Genomic DNA, 14,915 nt, shown 5'->3' with positions numbered 1-14,915 from the left:
AATACTAAATACGATTGACAATAGCTTTATATGTTTTTGTGAGTGAAAATCCCAAGTTATTGAATTAATAATATTCTACTTAGGCTTTCATTAGAAGCCGTGAAAACTTTGCCAGTAATCTATCTCCTTTTTTTATTGGCTTGAAACATGAATAATGAATCTGCTCATTGTTACACTGAAGATTTAGTCTTTTAATGTCTTGCATTTCTTTGAACAAATGAAGTGTTCTGTGAAAAGTATTATTATTTGTATTATTTTCTGATTCTAGATGAAGGGGTTTTGGTGTGAAGCTTTAATTTTTTAAAGGAAAGATAGAACAGTAAAACATAAAATCTCAACTTAAGAATGGTTTATGGTCTTTTTGTAAGATTGTAATATATTCTTCAGTCCCTTTTACTATGTAGGCTTGGCTGCACCTCTTCAAGGTATCTTTAAAGTCTCACCGCTCAACAGCTGATTGTTGGCAGCACATGGCATATTTCAGCTCATGGCAACAGCTGCTGCAAAAGCTCACTTTTCACTGAAACTGGGCTCCAAATCAATTTTGGTAACTTATTTCAGCAATTTTAGTACAAACAGAAGCCTGTTACTTACAACCCAAATTTTTCAGGAGTGAGATGCATTTTTATATGTTTCAAATTTGGATTATGTTTCATTTGACGAGGACTGTACTTCCCCAGGGTTAGAGTTAGATCAACAAAAATGACTTTGAATGTCATGGGACAGAAGGAGATGTAGGCTTTTATATCCAAAATGTAGATTTTAAGTGCCCTTTTCCTCAGCTTGGTCAAAACAGACCAAGTCATTTACAAGGTCTTGCTTGAAAATGTGACAAACAGAGTGATGCCAGGGAATGATCTAAAGTAATCCTGACTTAATTAGCACTTCTCACCCCAGCTGCCAGTCAGAAATGATACATTTGTTAACACTACTCTAATGGGAAGGTTCTGGCCATTCCCAGAACATCTGTAACACACCAGTGGAATTTGGTCCCACACTGGTACCCTCTCCGAGCACCACACACCCCGCATTCCATATTTCAAAATCCAGGTTTAGTTCTTTCCTCTGCCTCAGGAAAATCAACACCCACGTATCAAACCATCCATTTGTGGCTATGGCTTCTAACTTTTCCATCAAGTCTGCCTGCATGCAGAAAATAAATTCCATCAGCCAAAGGAAAAGCTTTGTGCAGCTCAGTGCTCCCAGCACTTGGGGCGACACGATCTGAAGCGGTTCCCCTCCAGGGTCAGCTCTTGTATTTCATAGTGATGGAATAAAATGCTGTTTCGGTCCTTCAGTCAGGAACTAGAACACAACTCCTCCTTGGAAATGCCTGTGTCTCCCTTGCAACATACAGAAAGCCGAGCCACCTATCCCAGAATTCCAAACCTCAGTCCAGGAGCAAGGTACACTCAGGTTCAGAAAGGTACATGGTAATTCTTAGATTATTTTTTGACTCTTACCCTCACTCAGCACTTTCTGCAAATCAAGTTTCCTCAGGGGATTTTTTTGTTGGACAGGTGAAGACAGGAGCATCAGAAATCACTTATTGAAACCCACAGTCTTGTTTCATGAAACAATTATCTCCTCCTCCCTCCAGGCTCAGGGGTCTGAGCTAATCAGATCAGCAGAGGCTCAGTAATAATGAAATAGCTGTAACCCGTTTAAGCAGACATTAAACAGTGCAGGACAAGAAGTGTGTTTGCTGCTCAGCAACTCTGCCACTGAATAAGCAAAGCTTCTCCCCTGTGACAGTGGGTCCTCCTCAATTACCACATCAGCTGACAAAATGGCCTCAAAGCAGAGCTCATGCCCTGCTCTACGGTCTGTATGAAGCTGTCATCATCTTATTATTTGAGTTTTTTTTTTTTTTTTTTAATTACAAGAACTTTTCCTCTAAAACTACTGCCTTTTCAGGCTAACCCTGAACAAGTAAATGCAGATGTTTCAATCCGTCCTTGCTTTTGAAAAACACCAGCACATGTGTGTTTTGATGGATCACTGTCAAGTGATTTCATTTTTTGTGTCCGTATATTAAGGCTTACGTGAGAACTATTTGAACAGGTTATTTTACAGTTCTAGGCTTTTGCTGTTCAAATAAAATATTGTGGAGAAGATGAGCCATCTGCACTCCGCATTCAGATCCCCTTTATAGTGCATTCCAACCACCCTGAAGAATTTGTTATTTCTTTCATTCTCTTCCTTCTCATAATTTATTTCATTCTTCTACACAATCATGTTAATAAATAAAGAATATGGCATTATATGCACAACTACTGACTGGTGAGACACAACACAGAAAATAACAAATGTGACAATGAAAAACGAAACTTGAAATATATTTACCCCAGAAGGACAGATAAACTTACTAAGTTATGCTAGAACACACATTTTCTTTGTGAGGTTGATCTGATCTACTGCTTCTGAAAACTCCCAGACAATGTAAGAAATATTTGTTTTTAACAAGAATTTAAGTCTGTAACAGTGGATAACAGCACACTTTTAAAAAATGTCACTCCTGTAACACTAAAGCCTAAAATACCTCACCAAAGCCTACTATGTTCATCCCATAAAGCTCTATCGTGTCATATTCTCTATAAATTTACATATTTAGGATGAGATTTCCAAGCTGCCTGGACAATGCAGAGTCTGAGATTCCTGCAGCTGTTGGGTGCCCAAATGATGGGATTTTCTCACGTGACAATGTGGCTGCACCAACATATTTTCAATCAACCCCTTGTGCTCTTTGAAAGCTCCAGCTCTGGGTGTATTAATGAAGGGTTAGGGTGGAGCAGCTGCTGAGGGAGAACTTTTTCCGTGAACTCGTTCAGAGCTTGCTCTGTGCTGTCACCAGAATCAGGGAGCAGCTGCTGAGGAGAACAAGAAGTGGCTCTTGGGCTTCTGTTTGCTGGGAGCTGCATTAAATTGCACAATGATCCAGGTCTGCACTAGCACAGAATTCTTGCCTTTCTTCAAAAACACCATTGTTGGGAAACTACCAACAAAAGGGAAAAACGGAAACAAGAACTATACAGGAGGCCAGCAGAATAAATCTAGAGAACTCAACTAGGCCCACACAGTTGCCATAAAAGTGACTCAAATCAGCTTTTAGCTCTCAAAAAAACAACCAAACCCAAGCCCAGCAAACCCCCTACACCCAAACACTCCCAAACCAAATCAAAACGCCACCATTATTTTACTTCAGGATCTGTTTGCTGGTCTAGCTTACAGTGATTAAAGTCTATATAGGATAGAGAAAGCAGTAGTGGCACGTCATAATTTATAACTACCTTTTAAACTTTTTTTGGTTTTAAGTTAGTATTTTTAAATTTATTTTTAATATATTTCTTTTATGTCTTTAATCCCAACCCATGTGCATAAAAAGCACTGTGACTCTTGTTGGATGTTAAGTTTATTTTCCTCCACACTTTAAATTCACTGAAACTTCTTTAGACCTATTAAACAAGCAAAATTCTTTTTGAAAACAGTACAACAAAGCTGAGACGCAATAAATATAAGCACTTCAATATTTAAGTGAGGAAAATGAATTTCAGTGTGCTTTCAAATTGGTTTTCTTCAGTGCAGAGTTTCTTTATTTGTCCAAATAAAATAGATTTGAGTGGGTGGCAGCTTTAAGGAGTTTTGCAGCACTATTCAGTGGCTTTGTGAACTTGGGAAGGTATTATGAATAATGGATTTGCTGTGCTCTTAGACATGGAGCCACAACAAAACCAGTGTCTTTGGAGGTTCTCTAATTGGCATCTGCTGGAGTGAAGAATAAAGAGCCTGGTCCACCCACTGAAGCTACAGGTGCAGGAATGTTTGTTCAGATCAGTCACGGAACACAGAACGGGAAGAGCTGTTTTTCCAGGAATACCTCCCACCACTACTGTCTCACCATTTTTAGATTATGCACCACCCCCATTCTCCCAAAGAAGAGCTGGAGAAGGGCTGGATTTCCCTTTGCCAACAGCTGGAGGAAGGAAAATATTAACTTGAAACACAAGCACAAAATATAAGAGTAGTGATTTAGTCTCTGCCTTTCCTAGATGTCAACAGTTGGTTTACTTTCCTTTTTGTTCCAGCTTTCCCTGTTAAGAGCATGATTTTCCATCAATATAATTACAGCTGTCTAATCCCAGTGTGCACCCAAAGTAAATGTCACTGGGTGAGAAGAGTATCCACTGCTCTCCAGGGAAAGAGAGGCCTTTGCTAGTGACTACTGAAATCTCCAGCTGCACGTAGCAAAACTCAGTTCACAACTGAATATGTAATCAAAGTACTGTCAAGCCATGAGTGATAACCTGATATGGATCACTCAGAAGGCTGACACACTTAGAATTAGGTTTTCATCAACCCACAGTGCCAGCTGCTAACTTCACACCTAGTATCTCAGTGTCCCCAAACCCTCATTTCAATCTTAACCTTCCAAAGTCAGCTAAGATCTGTATTACTATGAAACAAACCCTGATATTAAAAAAAAATAAATCTAAAAAGGGCTTTTAAAGGAGCAGAACACACAGTATTTTTACTTTTTCCTTTGAATTTCAGAGCAGGGATATGAGTGTGACTAGAGCTGTGTTCCCAGTGTGCAGCAACCTCCAGTGCCCTTTATGCCACAGAAACACTCCATGGCCGTCTGCTCTGTATTAAATAATTCACAAATTTTGTTGACATTTTACTGCAGTCTCCATATTAAGATTCCATTATCTGGAATGTTTGTGTTGGTGACAGAAATATGCTTGAAAGAGACACTAAAATATAAAGAAATTCATTGGGTTTGCATCAAGTGGATAATTCCAATACATATTTAATAGGTTTCCCACAGACACGTGCCTTTGCAGGCTCTGAGTTCAGTAAACAGATGCATAAAAATTGTCTTGTAGAAGGTGAATTGATTCCTAACTGGGAAAGATATTGGTCAGCCTAGGACAAGATTTTTGTGTGATGATGTGTCTCAATTCACATCAGAAAACCTACAAAATATTGAAGTGCAGAAGGGAAATTGCCAACATTTTTATTTGCTTCATCCTGATCTTCACCTCCACCAAGGCAAAATCTCCCTTATTTTCCTGGGAAGTGTCAGAGGGGTTGTGTCTGCTGTATTCAAGGGCTTAACCACTTGGACCACGTGGGAACAGACCTTACAGCTCTCAGTCTGCTTGAGGATTTGGAGATCTGTCTCAAAGAATAACCCACACAGGGCACCAGAGAAGCTGTGTTACTTGTATGAGGTCCAACAACTTAGGGAAGAGTAAAGAGTGAGGATAGAAATGAGCCCCAAGTTTTTGAAAACTGCCACAGAGGAAAGAAATCACTGTTGGGCTGGAATCAGTATTTATTTATGTTTTAAGGAAGTACAAACACAATTCAGTGTCTTCCAACATCAATTAAAGACCCAGGATACTTTTTTGTATGCAAGAATTAATTGTTAAAGGACTAAGATGTGACTTGTGTTCATTTTCCAGCTGAGGCTAATCAAAGATGAATAGAGTTTGCTCTAACAGGATGCACAACTAGAGTTCCACCACTTGGGAGAGAAAATAACCTTGTGTAACATTTGAACCCTTAAAAGAAAACAATAAAAAGGAAGAAAAATAAAACCAAAAAGCATCATACACAGACATGTCTTTAGACTGCCTGGAGCCAGAGGACCAGAACTCAAAAAATTACAAGAGGAATTTACATGTATTAAGGCATCCACTACAGCAGACTTTTACTTTGAAATCAAACGACCAATGCATCTGATTGCAAACCAGGAGACATCAGCAGTTCAAAATAATTCACATTCAGGTGGATGTGTGGATATGCCTGTCAGAGTATTGCTGCTTATGAATAGTAAGATGTATTTCTGCTCTTTTTAGGTCACTGGGAGACAAGAAGAGAAATAACCTACAATTACCTGTGCTGCAGCATGGGGGGATTTTGGATGACAGTGCTCCACTTGATCACGGATCACAGACTGTGTGTGTATTATTTGCACTAACTGGTACTGACAGGATGTGGGAGTGATGATGAAGATACATAATTTTAATGAGCTGTTGTCTTCCCTGAGTTCTGTAATACTATCTGACAGTTTTCAGTGCTCTCTGAATTATTCTGTTGGTACAATTAATTTCTGGTTTGGTGGAGATACTGTAAGTCAGTATTTCTAGGAGAACAGCTTAGGTAAAGAAAGTCTGCCAGTAATGAGTGACTGTAACGTGAGGGAGAAAGAAAACATCTGGATAATGAGCCTGGATGTGGAGTGGAAAACTGTAATCTGCCTTCAATTGTGCTGAATGCCTGCAGTGCTGAGCCTTTGCATTTGAGTTCTGAATCTAGGACAGTGGAAACACCCTGTCAAGATCTGACTAACATTTTACAGGTTATAATACCTGCACACTTGCAAATAGGACAGAGGGAAAAAAACATTGCCTGAGCTTCCTCCAGTGCACACAATCCCAGCAGACTCAGCTTTTTGGACCTGCCAGCTGCTCTGGTTAAGATTTGGTGGAAGGAAGCCTCAGTTTTACCTCCCTCATTCCTCCTGCTCCTGAAGTATCTTCCAGGGAATCGAGGAGGTGTTGGGACAAGTGAGGGACACCAAGCAAAAGGTGTTCAATTTCTAGAGGGGCACATTTTCTCACCAGCTCAAATAAAGCTTCCTGCCGTCCAACAGGAGCCTCTCAGCCAACTACACATAATTTAGGAAATCTGGCCTAAAGGAGGAGAACTAGAACATAAAAAACCCCTAACAGTTGCATCTAGTATGTTTTTTCCAGCCATACTGAATGCTGAAACATTGGAAGCAAGGAAACTTCTGAGATCAGAAAATTATACACCCTTTTATGTAAATCAAGTGCAACTTTCTCAACTATCTTTTCATAAAAGAAATACTATGTAGCTAACTATGATAGAGGTCAGGTGAGCCTACTTAAAAATCTCTGCAGAACTCAGACATTTTAGAAAGCAGCTCTATTTTCAGCTTCAGTTTTTAAAAAAAGAAGTAGTAACTTGATTTTTTCCCCCTTTCATTAATCAAAAACTGTGCTGTGCAGCTGTAGTAGCAGAAATCAGAAAGCAAAGCACTTACATTTCTGTGTATTCAATGCTTTAGGAAAAAAAAGTCAAGATATTGTGAATTAAAAAGAAAAATTATCACTTTAACTACTAAGATCTTCAAATATGCCTCCTGTGCACAGGCTAAACTGCCACAGATGCTTCCAGTAAGAGCCAGAGAGAACATGGATTTATCTAGACCAGTAGCCAACAGCCACCACTACAAATATTTCAGCAGAAGTTACAAAATTCCTGTCATGTTTTTACAGAGTAATTAATAATCAAATAAACATCTATTTCTCATGAATCTACATCATTACTGAAAATCCAATACTGATTTTCTTTCTTCTCACCCAGTAGGAAGACTTGAAGACAACTAATCTTGACATACTTTTATCATCCCCAAGGAATGGAAAGGCAGGGTTTTAATGATGGCTTGAGCTGTAACTCACCCTATGGCCTCCAGCAAAGCCCTTCACCTCTTTGTTTATTTCACCACATGTAAATAATGGTGCGGCTTGCCCAGCTTAGGCATTCCATGGGCATCAGCTAAGATTTTTTTGGCCTTCGGGACCTGCAAATATGTGACCATAATAAACATTTCTCATTATTGATGCATGTTGTCTCATTCTAAAGCCACGATGTGATTTAAGTTTACAACATTGAGTTCAGGCTACACTTCCTGTGAAGTTTTGTACTTCAAGCTTCATCTTATCCAGTGTTATGAAGATTTAGCCATATCTTCCCCTTAACTGAATAGCTCTGCTTTGAATATAATCTTTTCCTTGATAATTCGCATTTTCAAATTGATTTTTTACAATTGGCTCCCTGGGAGTTATATCAACGAGATTTTAGACATTCCTAATCCTGAAAAATGTGTTATGGAATTGTAGCATAATTATAAATTTGGAGACTTGGGCATAGGCCTGGATTTGATTTGAAGGATTAATAGCAGCTTGTCTATCCAGTGCTCCTTGGAGGATTCCAAAGGGAATTCTCCTTTATCAAAATGGCAAGCACTTCCTGCTGTGCTGTCAGGAGAGACATTATAAACTACCCAAAAATGGTCCTTCCACATTTCCTCTGAGTTCTTCTACCTGCCTTCTAATTTCCTGGAGGACATTTGTCTTCTCTGAAAATAGATTAGCTCCACTTCTACTGGAATCAATTAAATGTGGGATCTGGCCAGAAGAGCTTGTGGCTCGTGTCCCACCGAGCAGCCACTCAGGCACGTGTCACCTCAAATGGGGTATCTGGACAAGGACTGGCTGCACACAATCACCCTGATTCAAAAGGTGAGACTACAGCTCCATTTTGAAACTAGAAAATCTTTGGGTTCCTTCAGAGGTGATTTTTCAGGATCCTGGTATGGATGCATTTGGTGTGGTGAAAAAAACCTACACATCTGAGAATAAATATTGCATTTCAAAGCTGTCCATTCTTAAGGGAAAAGGAACAGAGTATGAATGTCAAGGGTGGCAGGAAAAGCCAGGCTAGACCCTGGGCTTTGATAGTACAAAGCAAAGACCAGTCCACTTGGCAACTCCAGCTATGTTAAATCATTACTTCAGTAAAACTAGAGGAAAAAACCCACCCCAAAGTATAACAAGAGTTTGAAATCAACTTAACCATGTCTTGCACTGCACACAGGCACGGTGTGTACTAATAAAACACATGCAGTGCCATCGTTGCATGGTATCATACCATGGTATCGTTCCAAGGAAAGCCATAGCTGATGAGGGGCTTCTAGTTAAAGAAAATCCATCCCTGCTTGATTTCTTTAAATACTAACCCTACTTTTTCCAAAGTTAATTGCTTCTTATGAGAAGAAACAAAACTATAAACAACAGTTACCAAGTGGAGAGAAGTCACAACAGGAGATAATTTTAATAGGGGCTTTGGAGCAAAAGAAGGAATTATTTATATAAACTAGTAAATAATATCAGATACACCTGACTCTTGGGCAAAGAAGTGAAAATGTCCAGTCTTGTTGCAGAGAAGCAAAAAGTGTCAACAATTCTTTTTGTATGTCTGGAAATAAGTAAAAGAATATATTAACACCTCAATAGCAGGACACAGTCCTAGAGGTTTTACAGGAGAATCAGCAATAATCACAATTAGTCACTTCTAACATTTGCATCTGAACAAAGGCACCAACAGATACTAGAAATGACTGAAGACTGGGGTGAACACATGTTTTAAAATAAAATTCGATTCTGGGAAAAATTTCTGTGAGTAGACAAAAATTGCCATGTTAATGGAAAAGGAAAACCAATGAGTGATGGATTATGGAACAACAAGCAGAAATGGCTCCAATTCACAAACACTTCCTCACCCTGCACTCTGCTGCAGGACAGCGCAATTGCATTTCTTGCTGGCCTAATTCCACATATTTTGTACTACTGAAAGGAACTAGAGAAAAATGGAGAACTGGTCTAATGAGTGCAGAATGGATCAGCTGGAGAAAACCAATTCTGACTGTCCTGACTGCTGCAAACAATTTCTCAAGCTCAAGGCATAAATAACAATGTTTGCATTTAACATGCGGTGTAGAACATATGCCTGCAAAGCTAAACAACCACCTGTGTTTACATGAGATATATGACGCTCAGCTTGATTTGCATATCAGAGATCAGGCTGTAAATCTCTGATGATATTTACCACTGGATAATTGAAATTAATCCTGCCAAAATGACTTTGACACTGCTGAATTTACTGTCTGAGAAAACACCCCTGGAACTGGCTGCTGCGCTAGAACATAACTGGCTGCATATTTTCAACCTGAGCTATGCTGCTGAATAAAATCCTGGCCACAAATTATAAACCTCTCCCTTTCTTCTCCAACTTCCTATCTCCATAATCATTAAGCAGCAGGGATAATTATATAATTATGAAGGTTAGATATGTCCCTGTTTTGCTGTTTTGTTTTAATTTTTTCTAGCCATGGCAGGCACGTGAGTTACCTTCCCTGCACTCCCCTTTCCATTGTTATACCATTTTTTTAAAATTTCCTTTAAAAGCAAACAATTATCCCAGCAGAAAGCATCAGGAAGTTCCAACAGCAGAACTCAGACTCCCTTGAGTCCTTCAGTAACTCAGATCAGGGCTGTGTCTCAGCTTGTGCCTGTGTTTCCAGGGAAAAAAGGAAGGTCGTGGATTTTTGTTTCTTTTCTGTTTTATTTCTTAAATTCAGCTTGTATCTTTAAATAGAAGGCACATAAGTTGTCTAGAAGAACACAGTTTACTACAAAGCTACCTCACATTATCCTCCTGGTAGGAATGTCACTTGTGGCTTGATATATGATTGAGACTTTCATTATACACAGAAGAAAACATTTGTGAATAAAAACCCCCAAACAAAAATCCCAGCAGTAATTTCATGTTCTAAGAAAATAAAATTCAAGTATTTAGTAGGCAGAACTTTCTCATCATTGGCAAAGAATTATAAATTATTAAATTGTAATTTATTCAAACTGCTGGCAACTTTTTCCTATTCAAGAGATGTTGCATTTTGAATTCTTTGGACTCCAGTTAGGGCTTTAATGATTGTGCAAATCGCACCTTGGATTTTGGTGCAAAAAGATAGCAAATAGCCTCTCCAGTTTCTAAACACCAAGTTTGCAACTACAGGGAATGCTATATGTTTTCCAAAAGGAACATTTATGGAAAAGTATGTTCCTAACATATAAAAGTGGCTTTTTTGAAACTCGGAAATAAAAAGATAACTTTCACCCACTACAGAAATGGATGTATTTTTATTTGTAGCATTTATTTAAAACATATCTCTTTCAGAGAGGTGGCAGTGATAACTCTGATATCCTTCTTGCTTTTCTTCCCCTGCAACCTGCTGCTTTCCAGGCCCATTCAATCTGAAAGCAGGCATCCATCCAAATATGCAATATTAAGGAAGAAAGACAGCTCTCATTCATAAAATCTCAATTCCTTGTTAGTGGAAAGAAGAAAACCACTAGTTTAACTGTGATCACTGATTATTATCCTCCCACAAGAATGTCATCTTGAGCTCTGTCCCCTGCTCAGAGCTTGTGGGATCTGTGATGCCTTGTGAAGGCTGGCCTAGAACAGAGACCAGGCAGAGTTAAAGAATAAAGTAGGGATTTATTAAAAGGATCTCCTCAATGGATCCACCTTGGGCAGCACAAGAGCCCAGCCAGGGCTGCACCCATGATGGACCCAAAAATGGTCACAAAATGGACAACTGTCACGGGGTCTCTCACTTTTATAAGTTCTGCTCCATTTGCATATTGGAGTTCATTGTCCCATTCCAGCTTTAGCCCATGCAGTCCCATCCTTCTGGCTTTTCTCTCTTCAGTCCATGTTGTTTCTGCTCTTGGGCCTGAGATTTGGATCATTTTTCCTTGGTCCCCAGCCAGAGAAGGAATTGTTTTGTCTCCCTGCTCTGTGCAGAGAGCTCACCATCCCCTCATATGAAGCTCAGAAGTGCACACTAAAGCAGCACAGAATGTGAAAAATAGAAAAGCTAAAACCTGAGGCATCACGTGGACAAGGAGAATGCTGATGATGGCGCCTGGTTGAGCACCTGTTCTCTGGGGATGGGGAGACGAGTAACTTTCCAAGCATCATAAACCACGGAAGACCTGCTCCATGTCCCTGCTGTCACACAGCCCCAGGCTGTCAGGGAGGCTGAAGGAGGGCACACATTGCTGTGGTGGCCAGCCCAGCTGGCTGTGCTCACAGCAGAGAGCTCCAGGCTCATGGCACATTTCCAGGGGACACCCTGGGAACAGCTGGGATTAGTGCTGCACACTCGGCCACGTAGCTCAGCAGCCAGCACTGCCAAGCCCTAACTCACTGCAGGCTCTTCTGTAGAGCAGCTCCAAATCTAACAGCAGCAATTTAACAATCCAATGGAAACCACCAGCTCGTTAATGTGTCCATAGCCTTCCCTAATTTCCAAATCTTGCCATACATCCTGCACAGGCTGATTTTTTACTTGAACGAGCCTACATGGGTATCAGGCCCAACTGCAGCTGAGTGTTCAGTAGAAGCAGGATGGCCTAAGCTTGAAACAGGCACATCTTGGCATCAAACCCCTTGTAGAGAAGCTCTTCAGAAGTGTGCTGTTTCTGCACAGCCCTCATTTCATATTAATTGCCTACACCACATACAGCTCTACAAACTCACCTGAACTGACCACAGCAGAACTCACCTGGTTTTGCACTGAGGCAATGCAACAGCACCCAGCACATGGCTCTTACTGGGAACACACCAGAAACCCAGCAGTGAGGATTCCCACAGGGGCTTTGTTTTTCATACTCTGAATACACCTTACGTTAATCAGACTATGTCACATTTTTATACCACTTCCTGCTGCCTGTAGCCACTGAGATTTTGCATAGTTTTTGCTGTTTCAATGATTCTGGATGGATAGTCAGCCTTTCACATCATGGCTGGGATATGACTCTTATTTTCACAGGCAAAGCACAGCTCAGATAGACTGGAGGCAGATATGGGAGTTGGTGATGAGTGTGAGTGGGAGGCACCATGGGTTGGTGGTGAAGGTTTGCTTTGATTCCTCTGACTACAAAAGCTTCCACAGTAGAGAAAGCATTTTCAACTGTCTAAACAAAATATTTGTCTATGCAAATTGAAACCCATTTTGACACAAAATTAAAGCTATTTTTAGTATTATTTCTTAAAGGTCATGAATATGCTATAAAGTATGATCAAAGCATTAGAAATATACAACAGGTTAAGGAAAGAGGTGACAATACATTAGATTTTTGCTGTTTCCATTTCTAAGGAAAACACTGACCATTAATGCTTATTACTGACAGTAATGGTGGAAGCATCATCTGTTCTCAGGACTGGCTGACCATTTCCTTTATAAAAGCCACCTCTCAGCTGGCTTGAACTTTGCCAAATCTTAACTAGTTGTTTTTTTTTCCACAATAATTAGGAATAATTCATGAAAGGATGGGTTAGTTATCCCATTTTGAAAACAATACTTTAAATATCATTTAATGCTTCCTGAACTCATGGTTTGAAAGCAAGACTGCAAATCTGATACTGACAGAGTTTTAATTAACTCTCAGTGGAATCTGGATGAATTGCAACAGTTTGAAAAGTGTCCAATAAGGGTTCACTGCAGTAGACTGGGAGGGATTTAGGAAAAAGGAGCAGAGGAAGAAATTTTCCCTTGCTTTTTCAGTGAAGCTTCTTCCCCTGCAGTGGCCAGCAGTCATGAAGGGGTATTTTATCTCATTCAAATGCAAAGGAAGAAAAAGACCAATAGGCAATGGAAAAATCCATTAGGACCGAATAATAAAGAACCAGGGAAAAGGCCTATAGGATTGGAAACTTCTCTGTGGACTGATGGCATTCAGCTGTTAAAAATCAGACCTAGTACAGTACAGTAATTTAGGAGCCTAGTTTATAGAGAGAGAGTTTGGAAAGAGATAAATCCATCCCATTTCTTTAAGGTGTAAGTTAATCAAAACTGAAGACAACTGGAGAGAGTTAAGGAAATAATAATTAATTGGTAAGCACAAATACGCTGATATTCTAAAAGCACCTTCATAAAAATGCATTTGCCTGGATAATAAAGAAGGTATACATTGATTTATTAATCAAGAGTCACCTTGCTGAAACAAAGATAATGACTAAAATAAATTTCCACTTGACTAACCTTAGAGTGTGTTGTGTACTTATGAGCTTGAAACAGTATATAGAAAACTTACTAAGAGTTTTATTCAGTTACTTATTCAAATTACATATCCAAGTTCTGCTAAGCTCTTACCTTAAAAAAACCCAGCAATGAAGAGTAACAGATGCCAAGTGAAAGCAAATACTTTCTTTTTGGCACTATGTTAATTTAAGTCCTTCCTAGCTCCCTTTATCTAGTCAATCCCATCAGAGGCTGATTTTTCCAGCACTGCCGTTGATTCCCTCTGCTCTCCGAGTGAACTCCACGAATCGATGGGGAGCTAAAACACACCCCTGGTTATTAATGAAGGTATCAATTAGTGAGCACAGAGCCTCCATACCTGTTAACATCCCAGATTTTGCTGGTGCCATCCGCGGAGGCAGAGGCCACGAAGTCCCCGCAGGAGTGCCAGGAGCAGCCGCGCACGGCGCGGGAATGGCCCCGCAGGGTCAGGATGCAGCCGCGCCTCGACAGGTCCCAGAGCCGCACCGTGCTGTCACCGCTCGATGTCACCAGCTGGGTGCCACTGCTCGGGGAATAAAAACACGTCTCAGCCAGGAGGGAGGTGAGAAATGTTCAAACAAAATAATTTAGCTCTGTTTAGAATGACAGGTTAAGTTGCAATTGTTGATTTTACCTTAAAATACAGACGAACAAAAATGATCTTTGGAAACGTTCATATTTTTACTGTGCACCGTTTTCTGACATGTTGTAGATGGAGTGGCCACATATTAATACACTATCAAAAGAAAGAGAGATAGGAAGTAGCTATCCCCCTCGGGAAAGTAAATATGGCTTTCAAATAAATTCCTAATTTTTGCAGTTCATTTAATAATTAACCAGAGTTTTCAGAATACAATAAGATAGATTAAGGGAAGAATATTTTGTTTTTTTTCCAAATTCATACAATTTTCAACATATATTTATTTTTTAAAAAATCCTAATTTTGTGTTTTCTAACTCTGTATAAACACTTCTCACATTCACCATCTCTTGGGGTCATTGATACGTTACATAAATGAAAAATACAGAGTTCATTTCAGATTTTTTGGGTCAAATCTCAGATATTAATCAGTAGAATTCTGTTTCCTTTAAGCATGGACATATGGCTTCAGACTAAGAGTCCATCTGTACTATTTTATATAACTAGAAGATTCTTAATAAAATAATTAGAAAGAGTATGTGGAGCG

General features: G+C 39.7%; 1 protein-coding gene across 8 annotated transcripts in view; it reads right to left on the bottom strand.

Annotated features, from left to right (window-relative positions):
* Window positions 1-14,915, bottom strand: part of VWC2L (von Willebrand factor C domain containing 2 like) — a 405,818-nt gene that overhangs the window by 203,494 nt on the left and 187,409 nt on the right. For 7 of the 8 annotated variants that reach the window (XR_011001012.1, XR_011001011.1, XM_068196550.1 and 4 more), the window contains exon 12: window positions 14,067-14,252. The exons of the other annotated variant lie outside the window; for it this stretch is intronic. Coding sequence is in view for 5 of the 7 variants with exons in the window: in XM_068196550.1 (XP_068052651.1) it covers window positions 14,067-14,252 (186 nt within the window). In the remaining 2 variants the exon portion in view is untranslated. The remainder of the gene's footprint in view (window positions 1-14,066; window positions 14,253-14,915) is intronic. 8 annotated transcript variants of the gene reach the window in all.

The sequence above is a fragment of the Anomalospiza imberbis genome, chromosome 7, assembly GCF_031753505.1.
Source record: "Anomalospiza imberbis isolate Cuckoo-Finch-1a 21T00152 chromosome 7, ASM3175350v1, whole genome shotgun sequence".
In the NCBI taxonomy this organism is placed as follows: Eukaryota; Metazoa; Chordata; class Aves; order Passeriformes; family Viduidae; genus Anomalospiza; species Anomalospiza imberbis.
This window is presented reverse-complemented; position numbering and strand designations above follow the sequence as displayed.